Source organism: Gouania willdenowi, chromosome 7, assembly GCF_900634775.1.
Source record: "Gouania willdenowi chromosome 7, fGouWil2.1, whole genome shotgun sequence".
NCBI lineage: Eukaryota > Metazoa > Chordata > Actinopteri > Blenniiformes > Gobiesocidae > Gouania > Gouania willdenowi.
This window is the reverse complement of record NC_041050.1, coordinates 30,606,093-30,624,729: the sequence shown is the minus strand read 5'-3', so window position 1 is coordinate 30,624,729 and position 18,637 is coordinate 30,606,093. Positions and strand designations below refer to the sequence as shown.

At 37.3% G+C, this 18,637-nt stretch overlaps 1 protein-coding gene across 1 annotated transcript; it reads left to right on the top strand.

The window, feature by feature from the left end:
- LOC114466890 (ATP-dependent 6-phosphofructokinase, muscle type-like) lies at nt 1–17,418 on the top strand. The gene is made up of 22 exons (XM_028452759.1): nt 1–181; nt 1,973–2,046; nt 2,146–2,223; nt 4,602–4,791; nt 6,049–6,214; nt 6,363–6,407; nt 7,064–7,172; nt 8,005–8,100; nt 8,187–8,279; nt 8,385–8,510; nt 9,630–9,694; nt 10,882–10,945; nt 11,075–11,221; nt 12,322–12,392; nt 12,470–12,557; nt 12,686–12,838; nt 13,974–14,138; nt 14,229–14,290; nt 15,795–15,906; nt 15,992–16,091; nt 16,871–16,976; nt 17,061–17,418. Exons 1-22 carry the CDS (start codon nt 91–93, stop codon nt 17,200–17,202), a joined length of 2,343 nt encoding a protein of 780 aa, XP_028308560.1. The 5' UTR covers nt 1–90; the 3' UTR covers nt 17,203–17,418.
- Nucleotides 17,419–18,637: the final 1,219 nt, after the last annotated feature.

The following is an 18,637-nucleotide window of genomic DNA, read 5'->3' as shown; positions in this document are numbered from 1 at the left end:
CACCCCTGAGAAGCAGAGGGTGAAGGTAAACGCACTCTTTGTCCCTTTATTCTCCTAGAGGCCACCAGTGCGCCTGCTTCCTCTGCCGCCATGTCCAAGACCCAGCCGCCCACCACAGACCCCACAAAGATGGGGCTCGGACGCTCCATCGCCGTGCTGACGTCAGGAGGAGACGCACAAGGTGAGCGGGGGTTAAAAAGGTTTTGGATTCAGAAAAAAAAACTAAAACATTTTTAACCAATAACAAAGTAGCATAACTATTTGTAATGCTGATTCCCACGTTTTTGGATAACAACCTCCTATAACCTTCCAACTCATTTATGGCCAAGTGTGGAATATTTGCATCTTAAAGTATGACAAAACCAGATTAGAGGATGAGGATAAGGACTTGTTCCCATTGTGTCAGAGATGCACAGCTGAAGAGCTGCTGGAGTGAGTAATGAGAGCAATGTTTGTAGACTGTGAGAATAAATCTGCAGATTCCCTCAGCCCCACATGCATCAAATAGAGGATAAAATAGAATAGAGTACACCTATATTAATTCCCAGAGGTAAAATTCACATTTGCAGCAATAAGAGCAGAGTAAGAACAAAAATATAAACACTAATAGGATAATAGTGCAAAAATGTAAACATACATAATTAGAAAAATAACACCAATTTTGATTTAGTTTAAGTTATTTTAGCTGTTTACTTACAGAAATCACATCATTACACAGTAATGGAAGCTCAAAAGGAATAGGCTGAAGCAAGGAAGCTTATATGCGCCTACCCCTATATTCATATTCTCAGTACTCGTACATTTCACGTTTGTATTCCCATTGGGAACTCAACCAACAACAACTGCATCTCACAAATTACGTTACATTGGAAAAGTTACAGTTCAAGTACACCATTTTCATACCCGGGCGCACACAACCACCAGCATGTACCTGGTTATGAGTAACATTTTCCTTTTTTTACATTTTCAACCATACAATCAATAACATAGACCTTACAAGTTGCAGCAATTGACATGGTTTAAAGCTTGTAGCTACATTTCACATCGAGGGCATATTGTCACAAGCTTTTGAAGATGACTGTACATTGTTTGAGTTATGTCGTGAAAGATTACATTAACACAGCATGCTGCATATTGCTAGACCGTAGTAAGCAGGAATACGAGAATGTTTTATGTATAATTTGAGTATAACAATATCAAAAGTCAGCATGTAAGTTGGTTATTTAGTAGGCTTGCATCACTTTAATTATAACGGATCAAGTGGAGACGTTGGTGACAGTAGTTGTATCAGCATGATATGATTCTATTATCCTATATGCATTTAGTACAACTAGAATAGCATTAGCAGAAACACAGAAAGAAAAAGAACAAAGGTAACCTGCAGTTTAAAATCTTTCTTTTTGAAATCTTTCTTGCACAGTTATGCACCATATCAACCAAGTTTGGCTTTAGATCTTTAGGTCAAACCTGCACATCAGCAGAGGGCTTCTTCAGGCGGTTACATCAACACTGTGTAATGGCCCATCTTACTTGACTGTTCTTGCATCTCTTTAATTCCACTCTCTCTCCCTCTAACTCCGCCTATCTCTCCTCCACTCGTCCCATCCAATGTTCCTTTTTTTGTTTTTACTTCTTTGGGGCTATTTTAGTGGCGATGACCTTTTTCTGGTATGGCCAGAGAGACACGCCCCCACCCTCAGCTGCTGTCCGTTGAAACAAGAGCTGCAACATGCCTGTCACAACGCAACCTTTCAAAGGGGCTTTTCATGTGCCAGACATCCAAGGGCAAGATGGTACACCCAGTCTCCTAAACTCCATCCCCTGTGCCTATTTTTGTCTCATATTTTACCAAAGAGCACGGAAAGGTCAAGGTGGAACTGAAAGGTCTTTCAGAAATCTGAGAGTAGAGATGCAGGCAATACAGATTTTTTATTGTGTGTATCAACACAAAATGCGTGGTCATGTTTCCCAGGTATGAACGCTGCAGTGAGAGCCACAGTCAGAGTTGGTCTGTACACCGGTGCCAAGGTGTACTTTGTTCATGAGGTATTGAACACCGACATGTCACTCAATCACAATTACACAACGCCAAACGCACACACGCCAGCAGCACGCTCACTCACTGTGTAAATGCATGTGCTGCAGGGATACCAGGGCCTGGTGGACGGAGCGGACAACATCCGTCTAGCTACATGGGAGAGTGTGTCCATGATGCTGCAGCTGGTGAGTGACACACAACACAATAAGGGTGTAAAAAAAAAAAAAAATCGATTCGACCACATATCGCAATATTTCACAATGTGATTATCGTACCGATCTAAAAAAAAATGTCCAAATCAATTTTTTTTAACAAAAAAAACCCCCAAACATTCAATTGCGCCAACATATGCATAGCATGTGAATGTCAGTCACTAGGTTTCGGGGGAACCAGATAATACTATATACAATATATGATACTGGTACAGTTCGTTACCAATTACTTAATCTCACAACGTACAGTACCCAAGCCGGTCATCTTAACGCCTCACAGCTGGTGTAGTTGGACTCCACGTGGATTCATTTTCTTAGAAAACTTGTCCAAAATAGGTTCAAACGTGTCAATGCACCACCAAGACAAAGAGATAAAACACCATCGTGAGAAGAAGACAATGAAGACTGGTGCTTCAAATATACCAATCTCGACATGCTCCGCCTCACCCACTCTACACCGATCCATAACTTGTCCAACACCTTAAGTACATTGCTCATATAACTAGACTTCCTAACTCAGCCCTGCAAAAACAAATTTTGTTGCGCTTTAATAATACACCGTATACCTGTGACATATAGAAAAAGTAGGATAAACTTACAGGCCTTTTTTCTATTCAACTCCAACGGGAAATGCAAGATCATTGAAGGTTCCTGCCTCTGGTGGAGCGAATCCTTGGATCCTTGGCACCCAACCTGCTGAAGCAGTGGAAGGGGAAAATTGATGATAATGATGATGATGTATTTCATACCATTTTGTACTTGTAAAGGTGAAATTTGTATTAGTTGATATCGTGATGTATATATCGTATTGTTTAGTAGCGGGATATATCGGGATACATTGTATCGTGACATGCAAATTTGATCTTATCGTGAGACTCATGGCAATGCACACCCTTACAACACCAGACGCATGCTGCAAGAGCTGATTATTGGTTACAATGGGAAGATGTGATGAATCGAATGATTTACAGTATCTTCATCAGCCTACCTTTTTTTTTTTTACCTGCTCAGGCCTTTCTCTGCTGACCCATTGGGTTAAAATCACTGGCAGGTGACCATAATACGCTATGCACACCAGGGTTGGGGTCAATTGTAACTGTAATGGCAAAATTGATCATTAATTACAATTATGGCGTAAATATGTCATAATTTTAAAAATCTGTTGCTGTCGTAATCTTAATGAAATTGTAATTTTGTTTAGATAATTGACTTTGTAATTGTAATTGCCATGAAAATTCTGTGAAAATTACAATCTCACGCAAAACTGGGGAACCATGTTACAGTTCTATGTACAGTTCTGCACATATGTAAATAACAATTAGTAAAATAAAAAAACGTTTCATATCAAGCTTTCACACATTTTACCATTTTAAAAAAAAAAAAAAAAAAAAAAAACTTTAAACTGACGGGTATATTGATATATTGACACAAAAAAGGCTCAAATGTCCACACCAAAAATATTAAAACCTATATTTTCACTGATTAGGAAGCCTAGCAAGGAAACCAATGGATAGGTAATAAATAGGATATTATTTAGGACCCATTATCATAAGAGAGGAAGGTTATGTCTTATTAGGTCATTTATTTTGAACTTTAAGAATTGACAACGTAATTGTAATTGACTTCCTGAGGATAAAAAATAATTGTAATTTATTTGTAGTTTTTTGTTTAAAGTTGAAAAGAGTTCCGCTTTTAATTAAGCTACGTCAGCCATTAATTCTTGATATTCAATTTAATTCTAATTTTATCCATTTACTTTATGATTTCACGCCATGGCAATTATCTTACTGCCTGAAACAAGTCAGTGACAGTGCGTAGCAACAGGGATGTTTTTTTTTTTTTTCTACATTAAAAGGCATCCACCATATGGTTTTGGTAACTCTTTAGTTTATGGAACACCTATTAACCATTATTTAGTTGCTTATAAGCATGCAAATTAGTAACACATTGACTCTTTATTAGTCATTATGAAGTACTTACAGTATTAATGCTTTATTCAGCCTGGCCTTATTATACAACAGGCAAGCCATTAACTAAGAGTTTTCCCTCAATAATATCAGAATTATTGCTTATTAGTAGTAAGGAAGTTGTTGTATATGAATTAAGATCTCAACATGTTAGGGTTAACGTTAACCCTAATCCTAACCGTGTTTTGGACTGCAAGACTGCCATTAAGTGTATTATAAGGCATTAATAAGAATAAGGCATTAATAAGTACTTAATAAAGCATTAAACTAGAATGTTACCATGGTTTCCTAATGTATGTCATTAAATTCAGGATAGAGGAGTCTCCTTTATTCCATGTTTGGCATGTGTTCTGTTCATCACTAGTGTTCCCGTTGTGTCCTCAGGGCGGCACGGTCATCGGCAGCGCTCGGAGCAAAGACTTCAGGACCAGGGAGGGCCGTATGAAGGCAGCCGGCAATCTGGTGAAGCTGGGCATCACCAACCTGTGCGTGATCGGAGGCGACGGCAGTCTGACCGGTGCCAACGAGTTCAGGACCGAGTGGAGCGGGCTACTGGCTGACCTGGTCAAAGCAGGTACAGGGAAAAGAATGTCCATTCAGACAATCGTATGGTTCGTTTGCAGAAGTGTAAAGAGTGCTGATACATTCTACTCAAGTAGAAGTACAAGAAAGTTATACATAAAATACTCAAGTACAAGTAAAAAGTAGCTGAATTAAATAGTACTCACAGTAAAAGTCACTAGTTACAGTACTTTCACCCCCCACGTTTGTTTTTTGGTAATAAATCTTGCCACGGTTCCCTTGGATACAGTAAACATCTCATGTATAAACTTCAAAATGAAGAAACGAAATTTTGCACAACTTGATTTATTCTCCCACAAAGGCATCTGTATAAAACAAAAGGTTTGTCAAAATGTACAAAATATATTTTTTAAAATAATAAAAAAATAACACCAATAAATTCCAAGGCTTTAAGTATAGCTACATTTATGAACTCTAAAACTGAGAAAATAACAGTTTTAGAGTTCATTCAATGCTGTTTTTTTTTTTTTTTTTTTTTTGCAGTGCATTACGTTTAATCTGATTGGTCGTCTATGATGTGATGCATTTGATTGTTGTCTGGTCATTTCATTTATTGTAGTTTTTTCACATTGTTCGATGATCATTTTAAAACAAAAACAAAAAATATTTACTCAGTCATGGTTGGGTGTAAAAATGGAACAAATTACTTTACTTCTTTTAAAACGTAAGTATGTACAAGTAAATTACTGATTCAGAATTATACTCAAAGGAAGTACAAGCACCCATAAAAGCAAGTCAATTACAGTAACATGAGTACTTGTAATCTATTACTTTCACCTCAGTTCGTTTGCTGCCTGAGTGCATGGATTAATTCAGAATAAAGAGGTAAAAAACAAACTTAATTTTCAAGGATTTGATTTATTTATTTTTTTTTAAAGAGAGAAAACACAATGTTAATCTAAATTTCAGTCTTGAAATCACATATTTTAAAAAGAGTCGCTTTTCATTTTAACCTAATTTAAATGAACAGGATATACTTTAGTTCTATTATTTTGAGTTGTATTGTTTTCTTTTGCTGACAATCTGCAGTGGTTATCTGTTAAATATATATATATATATATATATATATATATATATATATATATATATATATATATACAGTATATCCAAAAAATAAATAAAAAATTTTATCCAAAAAAATAGTTGCTTGTTTTTTATTCATTTAGAAAGAAAATAAAGTGATATAATCCCTTTGTGATTCATTGAGTCACACCTGCTGAATTTAAATGTGCATTATTTTTCCTCACAGGTAAGATCACAAATGAGGAGGCCAAGAAATCGTCCCACCTGAACATCGTTGGGATGGTGGGCTCCATTGATAACGATTTCTGTGGCACGGACATGACCATTGGCACTGACTCCGCCCTGCACCGCATCATTGAGGTGGTGGACGCCATCACAACAACCGCACAGAGGTCAGACACGCTCAACTCCACATATACAGTAGCTTTATTGTCACTGTAACGATGTACAAATGTACTTCAGTTTGTTGAGTTTCATTTAAAGTTACATTAATTATGTTTTTTTTTTAACTAACGTCAAACTGTGTGTTTTTATCAACAGCCACCAGAGGACTTTCATACTGGAAGTGATGGGCAGACACTGCGGGTTTGTACATTGTGAAATTTATTCAAGTCTTTGCGTCTTCAGTCTAAAAAAAATATTTTAAAAAAATTTAAAATTCTGCTTGATCCTAATTTAAAATGCAATCTTCACTGTGTTTGTTTGCCTTTCAGTTTAACAATGAGGCTATTTTTATAGACGAGAAAAATTTCATTTCATTACAATCTTCCTGGGCTTTTGTCCAACTTCAGGCAAGGTTGAGTTCAATGGGTTCTCCTAAAAATGAATAAAAGAGGTTTAAAAATAATAATAAAAAATTTCAGTAACACATATTTTACATGAACTTTGCTTTAGTTTTGACCTCAAATTTTGGTCTTTAAAACATCCATATTTGAACACAAAATAGTCAATTGGTTTTTATGCACTTTTTCATTGACTTTTCCAAAAACAAGACATTGGGAACTTGATTGTTCGTTTTAGTGAGATCTGAACTCTAAGCGGATTTACTTGATTTTAAAACAAGCTGGTGGTTTCAGAACAACTGGGTTATGTTGCAATTTACACACCTTTTTGTAAAAAAAAAAAAATGTATACATATCTAATACGTATGTTTTAATTTAATTATATATATCATGTGCTGTTTTTAAATTTCATTGCTCCCAAGTTTGAATCATATTTTGTGTGGTGTGCTGCTGCTGCAGGTACCTGGCCCTGGTGACGGCTCAGGCCTGCGGGGCCGACTGGGTGTTTATTCCCGAGATGCCTCCAGATGAGGGTTGGGAGGACCATCTGTGCAGGAGACTGGCCAATGTGAGTTTTTCTAGACTTTCTGTCTCTTCACCAGTGGTGCACAAACATTTTTAACAATCCCATACCCCATCAGACATTTAACCTGAATCCATGTACTCCCTACTCCTGCACACTTAAAATACATGATAATGTAATGTTACATACAATGTATCACTACAGTGAAATGTGTCTCTGATTTGTACCGATTCTGTTGAGGAATAATACATAATTAAAAAAAAAAAAAGAATTATAATCTCTTAAGCACACAAGAAAACCTCATATTCAGGATTATTACGTGATTTATTTAGTGGCGTTTTCAGTGAGAAACAATTTTGTTATTTTGGAAAAATAAATCTATTAAATATGTGTTGATTGAACATATAGCAGTAATATATTCATCATCCTGAAACTGTAAAATATAACTCACTGCTATTTTAATGAGAAGCATGAGGTTGAGAGGATGCACAGAACTGCAATGTTTAGGTGAATTTGAGAGAGTTTGAGTTTTAAATCATCTTTTTCTGTATTTTGTTTGAATTTTTGTCAAAGCTGAAAAATCCACTTTCACACAAGTACGTGGTGGCAAAGGGCACCGAGCATGTTTGGCTATCGCAAAGCAATGTAGCTCTCGTCACATTTTTTTACATGATTGTTTTTTCCGTCACCACTAGAGGGCAGTCTAACAGAGGCCAGTGTGTAATTTGTGGCAGTGCATGGAGGCTCCTGACTACTGCTGTATTTATATTCTAGTTTACAGTGTTGTTTATTTTTTTAATGACAATTTCCGTGCCCCACATTGGGAACCTAGACTCTACACTAAAACATACACCTGTCTCTTTTGTATCCTTTTCAGCAAAGGGCCAGAGGGTCTCGTCTGAATGTGATCATTGTGGCTGAGGGAGCGATGTCCAGAGCGGGTCAACCTATCACATCTGAGCAGATTAAAAAGGCAACGCCCTATTCCTTATTAGAGCATTGATTCCATGGTAACAGAGATATGAGATCAAACTAACAGGAGAATGAACCTCTCCACAGCTGGTGACTGACAGACTGGGCTTTGACACCCGAACCACAGTCCTCGGACACGTACAGAGAGGAGGGACGCCCTCTGCCTTTGACAGGATTCTCGTGAGCGTCTCTCAGATTTCATTAACCTGTTGACGACGACTTCTCTCTCTCTCACAGCTCCTGATCTTTTCTGTCCGTGTGTGCATTTGTGTGTGTTTCATACAGGGCAGCAGGATGGGTGTGGAGGCAGTAATGGCTTTACTGGAGGCCACTCCAGATACCCCAGCCTGTGTGGTCAGCCTGTCGGGGAACCTAGCAGTCAGACTGCCACTCATGGAGTGTGTTCAAGTGGTACGATCTAACAACCCAGTATTGTGTGTGTGTGAGGGGGTGGGGGGGGGTACTTTAGGTTGATCACTGAATAGAGTTGTCTTCTACTGAGGGATATATCCCGCCCTCTACCTCAGTGGTTCCCAAACAGGGGTGCGTGTCCCTCTAGGGCAGGGGTCTGCAACCTGCGGCTCTGGAGCCTCATGTGGCTCTTTGACTCTTTTGCAATGGCTCCCTATAGCTTTAAAAGAATAAAAAATAATTAATTGTTATTTTTCTTACAGAGGGTATAGATGATTGATGACATTAACTTCAAATACAATTATGATAAAGCAATTTGTTAAGCTAAAAAATAAATCACATTGTGCAATAACTCTGCCACCTTCCTACTTCATCAACCAACAACTTTCCTGCACCTGTGGCTAACCATAAATTTTAAGATAACTAAACTAACAAAAACACTATTCTGGAAGAAAATAGAGATTTTATTTGTTTGGGGAAAGATTTATTTAATTGCCAACATGTCGGCTTAATATGCATGCTTGATATGTTGCAAGAAATGAGCAATTGGCATGTGACATCACATGATCATGTGTTATCAAATTCAAGTTATTTTTTGTAAACCTTTCAATCCATTAACTCACAACATTATTCTATACTATTTTAAGTGTTTAGAATTTTAAACACTATATTTTCTTCATTGAGAAGGTGTTTTTTCGGCTCCAGAAGGATTTTAATCCAGGTGAGATTAGACAAAATGGCTCCTTTCAGGGTAAAGGTTGCAGACCCCTGCCCTCGGGGTACATGAGCACATTGCAGGTGGTACTCGGAAAGATTTAACAATTAATTTAAAAATATTCGAGAAATGTTCCCAGTTCCTTTTTAGACAAATTCACCACAAACTAACAGTATTGCTCAATAAAATACTGTATTTTCTTACAATTTCATTCTGACAATAGGAGACAATAATTAGCTACATTTTACAAAGGAGACTGTAATTACCTACTATTGAAGCAATCACAAAAAAGTTGTAGTTCCACTTTAAATGACACTCATTGTATTTCATTGTACACCATATACAACTATGCTCATGTACTTAATGTGTTTCCTGTTTTTTTTTTTTTTTTCTTTGAACCATAGACCAAAGATGTGACTGCCGCCATGTCTCAGGGCAGGTTTGATGAAGCCATCAAGCTCAGAGGAAAGTAAGCAGTTTCCTTTTCTGTAAAAAACCAAAACAACAACTTAAAGTAGGGCTGGGCGGTATACCGGTTAATACCGAATACTGGTATATATTTTTGTTATGCTATGAATTTTTAATATACTGCCATACCAGTGTATTTGATTACGCAACTGTCAGAACGCTGCGCTGCGTTTCAGACCGGACCCTTTTCAGTGTGGCACTTCTAAATAGGAAGGTAACCAGTAGCGCTCTGGTGTTAGTTATGGTGTAAATCATACGTGTAAATGGATAAGAAAGACACAATTGAAAGCTGTGAAGCTGCGTGTGATCATGTGCCTTCGTGCGCATGCCTCTGCACTCATGGACAGGGAGTTAGCTTAGCATGTCTGCGGTTTGGCAGTAATACACAAAAAAAAGAGAGCAAAGAATCACAATTTGTAATTCCTATAACTTGGAAATAAATCCTGGTGGAGCTGCAAACAAAACGCTACCTTATTCACCATAAGAAACCACCACACCACTGAGTATGTAGCGTTTAAAGCTAGAAATCAAGCTAATGCTAAAGCTAAGCTAGCACGGTAAAGAGCCATTGGGCTGCTGTGGCCAACTTGTATTACTACTAGTGTGGAATTGTTCTACAATATTCACTCATGACAGTAAAATAGAGCATCCTAAATCAATCTACTGCAGTAATTCATCTCTCAACCAGTAGAAAATGCTGTGAACACCTGATTATACATGAAAAAAAAAAAACGTCATTTACCGTGAAACCGTTAAAATTTTGAAAAACACCTTGATATACGTTTTTAGTCGTGCCGCCGAGCCCTAACCTAAAGTTATGGTTTGTTCTGACAAATAATCTTTTCTGAGCTTCTTTACATGTTAAGGCTTTCAACCTGCAGATCTCAGAGTCCTACTGGGATAAAAACTGCAGCACACAACTTAACTCAAAGTGAATCTAAAGCTGGTAGAAAAGTAGTGAAGAAAGTATGTGTTGCACACTTTATTTGGCCAACTCTCAGGAGTCAAATGAACCATTTACCTTTAAAGCAAAGGAAATGAAGCAGGGAAGATCAAATATTGGAGTGATTTTGATGAGAGCTCAAATTGTGATTGTCTGACAACAGGGAGCATTTAAAACTAGTGAATATTGATGTTAAAACAGCAGGTTTATAATCACCATCATTCTGCCTGACTGTGTGTTTGCAGGAGCTTTGAGAACAACTGGAACACATACAAACTGCTGGCTCACATAAATCCCCCAGATGTGAAGGTGAGCCTTCAAACAAAACGCCTGCCATCGTTAACGGTGGAAATTATTGCTGATATTTGCAGCTTTATTAGACCCTGTTGACCTGATATTGAACTGCTCAAGATGTGCTTGTGGCTCTTGTTCTGGTAGAGCAACATTAACGTGGCCCTCCTCAACATCGGCGCTCCCTGTGCAGGTATGAACGCTGCGGTCCGCTCAGCGGTCAGAATGGGAATCATTCAGGGCCACAACATGTTGGCTGTTCATGATGGCTTTGATGGGCTCGCTGAAGGGCAGGTACTGATGCTTCTCTATGTTTGGGCAATTCATTGAAATGTTTTCATTATTTTAAAATGGGGAATTTAAAAGAAAGGCATGGATATGGTCATCCAATTTGTTAAAAATTTGATAATGCATTGGAAATTAATTTTTATTATTGGTGAATAAAGGTAGACAAAGCTTCACAGGCATGTTTAACAAATTTGTTTTCCGCTATGTTTTGTCCTCTGTGCTCCTTTTTGACTGTAGTAATTATCTTCATACATTAAAAAAACAACATCATCCTGCTGCATACGGGGTGTCGGTTGTAAAGTTAGCACGCAACATTTAGCGTCAAACCACATTAAAAAAAACTTATAAGAATTTTTTTTAATGTTACTTTAGACCAGATTTACAGCAATATTTGTGAAATTTGTGACCTATTTTTTTGTAATAAAAGTATAATGTCAATGTTAAATATAAATCTAAATGTTAAATCTTATGCAAAAAACATACATAGGTTATTGTAAACACGGTTTGTTGTAAAATGTTGCATAAAGTGCAAGTTTAATTTAGCATGTGCTACTTTACAATTGACGTCTCATAGCTGCATGCAATCAATATCCAATCAATAAATGTCACATTGGAAAACTTTTGCTTTATCTACCACCAATTATTAGCATAAGTTTGAGTGTTTAGGTATTACCGCACTCTGCCCATGAAGGCTAAATGTTTGACAGCATTCTCTCTATATAGATACAGTATACTGTATGTATATATATAGATTTATAATGTAAAATAAAATTGCATTAATATTTGCAATGCTCACACCTCTGGAAGTGCTTTGAAATTGACAGTTTCTATGATACACCAAAGTTTCAAACAACATCTCCATTTGGAAGGCTGCACTCTGACAATGTTACCGATGTCCAACACAAACTGAAAAGAAATGATGCTGAATTATTGGGGCTCTTGCTGAGCTTAATGAGAACACATTCATTTGATCACAATAAAATCTGGAGAACTATAGCATTTGGTTTGGACAAATTGTTCAGGTTTTTCAATACATACGGTGGCATTTTTTAGAATTATCAGTTGAGTGTTGTCTGAAAGGTTGTGAACACTTTTCCTCACTGCAGATTGAACCCATTACCTGGACCTCTGTAAGTGGCTGGACTGGAAAAGGAGGTTCAATGTTGGGCACAAAGAGGTAATAATCACAGCCCATTATATTTCTGTGTGGCTTCTGTCTGACTGAAAAGCCCATAATGTGTCCATTTCTTAAAGAACACTTCCAGGAAAATTGTTGGAGGAAATCAGTCAGAACATCGCCAAATTCAACATCCATGCACTTGTGATTATCGGTGGGTTTGAGGTAAGATGTGAGATTTTTTTTCCGTGCCTTAAAAAATTCAGGTGGATGTGAATGACGGGCTTGAGTTTTACATTTCCATGTACGAGTTTTAACCGCCCCACTGCTCTCACTCCTGTACTCTGTGGCAGGCTTATGTGGGAGGTCTGGAGTTGGTGCAGGCCAGAGAAAAATACGAGGAGATATGCATTCCCATAGTGGTCATCCCTGCCACCGTGTCCAATAACGTCCCTGGATCTGACTTCAGCATCGGTGCCGACACCGCCCTCAACACCATCACCTCTGTCAGTGTCAAAACAGCTGGACACACTCCCACACAATGTTAACTTAACAATACAATGGCGTATTTAGGCCACATTAAAAATAAAATAAAGATCTGGGCACGACGAGAGTAAAGTTGTAATATTTCGAGAATGAAGTTGTAATTTTATGAGAATAAAGTCATATCTTTGTAAAAGCGTAATTTTATGAGATTAAAATCGTAATATTTCAAGATTAAAGTCACAATATTTCAAGAAAAAGTCGCAATATTTTGAGAATAAAAATGAAATACAAATAGGATTTTGTCTGTGTTATGGTGCATTTAGTGAGATTATACTTCTCTTTATGTCTCACACATGGGGAAATACTGACTCTTTTGGCCCATTATCACCACACTGTTATTAGTTTAAGGATTTTAAAGCGACTTTGCAGACGTTTGCATTTGTTCTGACCAAAGAACAAAACTGATTCCTCTTTTGTGAAGGAGGTCGACTAAAGGCTATCTGTGTTAGTTGCGTTAGATATGGCTTTATTCTCATCAAATTATGACTTTATTTCCAAAATATTATGACTTTAATCTTGAAATACTACAACGTTAATAAAATTATGACTTTAATCTCCTGCTCGGATTTCTTTTTATTTTAAAGTGGCCCTAATACACCATAGTTACTTTTATTCATAGTCTCGAAATATCGTCATCAGAACTATTTCAGTTATAGTTTATAGTTTTAGTCTACTGAATGAAATTAAGTTTTTAGTAGTTAAATACAAAGGGTTTATGCATATTCTAAAAACTGAATTACTATTTATTAACCTAATATGGGTTGTTAATTAATGTGTGTAAAAAAAAAAATTCATACAGACAGATTTGATGTGATCAATGTGTAAGACCACATGTTCACATGAGTTCTGATTCAATTTCTTCCCATATAACAAAATGATAGTTTAGTTTTTATTAGTTGATAAATATTAGTATACTTTGATAGTTTTCATTTAGATGCATTATTTTAATTAATCATAGTCTCTTAATTGTCAATTAAAATTATATAGTCGACGAAAACTATGGCGAAGATTTTTAGCCAAACAATATTAACGCTGCTCCCACACATGTTAATTGTTAGACAGACTAGTAAAAATGTATTTATTATTTTTTTGTAGACCTGTGACAGAATCAAGCAGTCTGCTGCCGGGACCAAGCGCCGCGTCTTTATCGTGGAGACGATGGGTGGATACTGCGGCTACTTGGCCACCATGGCTGGTCTGGCTGCTGGCGCTGACGCTGCCTACATTTTTGAGGAGAAATTTGGCATTAGAGATCTGGAGGTTTTGTTTTTTTATAATGCACTATTCAGCAGAGTCATCTAATCTGCTGACTCTACTCTTTAATTCTTTTCATCTGTGAATCGTGCACAGACGAATGTGGAGCATCTGGTGGAGAAGATGAAGACAACGGTAAAGAGAGGTTTGATCCTCAGGTGGGTTTTTCAAATGTGTCCAAACAGCAGCTGTACTTGCAACCCATGCATTTCCTGTCACACACTTAGACTTTGGTTAACCTGAACTTTTTATTTAAAGCTGCAGTTTGTAGAATCCTCTCTGCTCTCTTTTGAAACCGAAACTTAGCCTCCCTTACCGGCATATTTTGTGAACGCTCTTAGCGACTTTTTTCTCCATAGAGACTAGTGACAAACGTATGGACTTTATCTTGTGTTAATGGAGATTTTTCTGGTGTTTTAGAGACTCTGACACGAATGCATGTATCACTCTGTAGTTACTGTCCTGAACAGCGGCTGCTGCCATCGGCTCCTCCCCACCACAAGCTCTCAGAGGCAGCTGTGCTCTCAGCAGCTGCTCAGGGCAGAGTGACAACCATCACTCCACATCCAGACTGTAAAATGATTTAACCTTGGACAGGCTTCTCTTAGGTTTACATGCAATTTGTCCCATCTGTTCTAACTTTCTCTCTGACACTAGTGTTTGTGTGGGTCAGACCCAGCGCAGTCATGGAGGTCCGCGAGGACGCAAAGCAAAAGCGATCCGTTCCTCCTCAATGTTTTTGACTTAAAACTGTTGCTTCTCCGCCTCGGTCGGCCTTTTTCTGCTTGATTTGCTGTGTAACTGTTGTGCCTAATGCCGCGATGGAGACTTTTGCTGCTGCAACGTCCACCATTGCATTTGGTACGTGAACGTGCATGACTTCAGTCGAGCAACCAATAGTATTGCCCAAAACAGCCCATAGAGCACACGTGTTTGTAGAAAGAATTTCAGCAGTTTGAAGAAATTCAGCATCACGCTTCTGGATTTTTAAACTTCATTTACAGTGCCAGGAGAAGGAGAAGAGATTCACTGTCCACTCAGAACACTTTGGATTACAATATGCTCAAAGATGATTATGGATTTTTGACCAAATGATGCCAAAACAAATTTACATGCTGCAGCTTTAAGGGAATTTGTTAATGTAAACTAAAAATGTTGTTTATTGTACTTTTAATTGTTTACAGCGCGATTTAGAGATAACAGAGTGAATTCATAGATAGGTAAAAAAAATAAAAAATACCTCTCTAGACATTAAAACAAATAATAATGAATATTTAGTATTTTCCCTCTTGTAAAATAGTAAATCTTATAATATACAGTACATCTAATATATTTTATTTCTAGTTTATAGTTAAATATTTAAGGTAAAGAGCATAAACATACAAATGTATTAACCTTTGCAGAAACATAATAATAATCACTAGTCTAATAAAATTGGGCACTGTATAAACAAAATTCTACAAAAGGTCGTAATGGAAAACATTTGGAACGTACCAATAGAAAAGCACTAATTCCAAAAAGAAAAACAGACAAAGAATAAACCCAACATTAGGAATATACATATAGTTTGTGAACTCAAATGGTAAATCAACTAAAACAATCTCTTTCTGTCCACATACCCTGTACGTCTTACATACTTTGTGACTGTTGTTTTTAACAAAGGAATGAGAGTTGTAATTCCAACTACACCACCGACTTCATCTTCAACCTGTACTCAGAGGAAGGAAAAGGAATCTTCGACTGCCGTAAGAACGTCCTGGGACACATGCAGCAGGTGTGTTTAAGAGAACCACACAGTCCACTACCAAAGTCAGAGTTTATCTCCTACAACAACATGCTGTCTGACTTTCTGCCTGCAGGGCGGCACCCCAACTCCCTTTGACAGAAACTTTGGCACAAAAATGGGTGCCAAGTCTGTCCTGTGGCTGACTGAGAAGTTGAAGGAGTGCTACAGACATGGTACGGGTCCCAAAGGCAAACTTTTGCTCATTTCATGCCTGACAACAAAGAGGCCATATGCAAATACTCTGAATGCCCCAGGCAGGGACTACTACAATTACACAAAATTAAATTTACCATTTAATAGTCTACTGTGTGTCGGTTTGCAGTTTATCATTAAAGACAAAAAAAATGTGTTTTGCTTTGTTGTATCAATGTAAAATTATTAGTGTTAATATTTCATTATAATGCATTGTTTTGTTTTTGTCTTTTTACAGCTGGTATAATTACCATGACACTTTAATGAATACATTCATACAGTGGTAATAACTTTTGAATGTTGAAAATTTTAAACTGTCGACATCTTCAATATTTTGACCCTTATGCTCGTGTAAATTGATTCTGAATTGTGTTTTCATTAGTTATCTTCTACAATGACACCGTTGTGGTGAACAATCAACCCTATTAGGTGTAGTAGGTCAGTGGTAATTATTCAACACCTACAGACAGCATTTATGATATTTACTGTACTTCAGAGTTTTAGTTGCAGTTTTTCTGCTTTGAAACAGTTAAAATTGACCCTTCAATGGTCTTCAATACACACTTCAAGTGTAGATTTTAATACCCTAGACTTAAAACAACACTAATGCATTTGCTTTGCAGATGAGTTCAAATGCGTCCTGCATGTAGAAAAATTATAATGTTTGGCCAAAAGAATTGTTGGCGCTTGGTGAAGGTTTGAGCTGTGAATGGTCTTGTTTATTTATTATTGAGCATTGATTGTTTGCCATTTACTTCAGGTCGTATCTTTGCTAACACACCGGACTCGGCCTGCGTGTTGGGCATGAAGAAGCGAGCCCTCACCTTCCAGCCTCTTGCTGACCTAAAGAGTGACACAGACTTTGAGTAATACACACACTTGAAGCTCATTTACATGTCCAATAAGAACCGTGATAATGCAGAGTGACTTAATCCCTGTGTTTGCCGCAGGCACCGCATCCCAAAGTCGCAGTGGTGGCTAAAGATCCGACCCATCATGAAGATCCTGGCCAAGTACGACATCAAACTGGACACGTCCGAGCATGCCGACATTGAGCATGTAATCAAGAAACGAGGTCCTCTGGGAAAGTAGACAGAACTATGACCTCTTTACCCTTTGTTACATTACAAAGGTCTTATTTCTGCTCAGATTTGGTCAAATAGCTGCTGTCCTGCTGTGTCCTTAATGAATGAATGAATGGATGGATGTTTTCTTTCTCACTGAGCTCACAGTTGTCAAAACATCTAATTATTGTGTTCCACACATATGAGAGAAACTTGACTGAATAAAATGTATGTTTAAAACAAACCTGGCTTTTTAAATTTGCTCTCTGAGCTTGTGCTTATACATTATTAGCTCTAGGGCAGTGTTTCCCAAACTTTATTGTCCCATATACCCCTTCGCCTTTACTTCTTATCACAAGTACCCCTTAGCTCACGTTATACATCATTTATTTTTGTCTGCCGGCTCGTCCAAACTCCTTCCTGTGTGTCGTCCAACATTAACCTTGAATTTAGGCTTTTTTATTCATTTATTTCTGATGTTTTTCTCATTTTAGATTTTGAACTTTGGGCCACAAATTCTTATTAATGGATGAGAAAAAAGTCTGTGCATGTAAAAAAAACCTATAATGTTAAAAAATAAACTGACAAATGTTTCTGTGTACCCCCTGAGAGGTGTTCAAGTACCCCTAGGGGTACACGTACCCCAGTTTGGGAACCACTGCTCTAGGCTATTAGTTTTCTTGGTTCCGATTAATGTCAATGTTTTTAGTTTTTTTTTTTAGTTTGCAGATATCACACTTGGGCCACAATATAAATGTCATCAACAGTTGACCGACTTGATGCTTTGGATATTTTAAAATTGGTAGGATTGAAAACTGGCTGCACTTTATCCAGTCCACTGTATTGATGTATTTATTGACTATCTCCTGATGACCTTAAGGTTAGTGAGGATTCACTTGATGAACTAAATGAGCAGACATTGGGTAACTGGAGCTCAGGTTTATCTGTCTTACATTGAAAAATGGCGAAGTAATAAACAAAAACTGGATCATGAGAAGGGTTAAAGCCAAAAAAATAAAGACTGTTCTGCAGTCGTCTGCTCTTTTAAGGTGGTGATGTCAAATTACTCATTCTAATTTTTCAATAATTCATTTTATTTACATAAATCAAAAGGACTGGAGCATTTAATACATACACAAGTTTTATAAGCCATGGTGCAAGAGTTTTTGCATTTCTCTTATTTATTACAGTTGAGATAAAAACCAATTGGGCTTTTTTGACTTGTCCCTAACTAGGTAAAATGGTTGAATTTTATTATTTGACACTTAAGTTTAAAAATTTTTTTTTATTACAAATAGAGTCATTAAAGGAGTCAAAAGCTGGGGGTATTTCATGAAAATTAGATAAGAAATTTAGCTAATCCTGATATCCCGGGATGTAACCTATACAGCCATGCACAGTTGGATGTATACAAAGTGAATTTAGTAACGATCCATTGTCACGCTCTCTCTGTGCACATTAAT

Coding starts and splice junctions, on each gene's coding strand:
- LOC114466890 (XM_028452759.1), top strand. CDS start 91: ATGTCCAAGACCCAGCCGCCCACCACAGACCCCACAAAGATGGGGCTC. Junction 10,946..11,074: donor TAAATCCCCCAGATGTGAAG/GTGAGCCTTCAA, acceptor TTGTTCTGGTAG/AGCAACATTAACGTGGCCCT. Junction 14,291..15,794: donor AAGAGAGGTTTGATCCTCAG/GTGGGTTTTTCA, acceptor TTTTTAACAAAG/GAATGAGAGTTGTAATTCCA.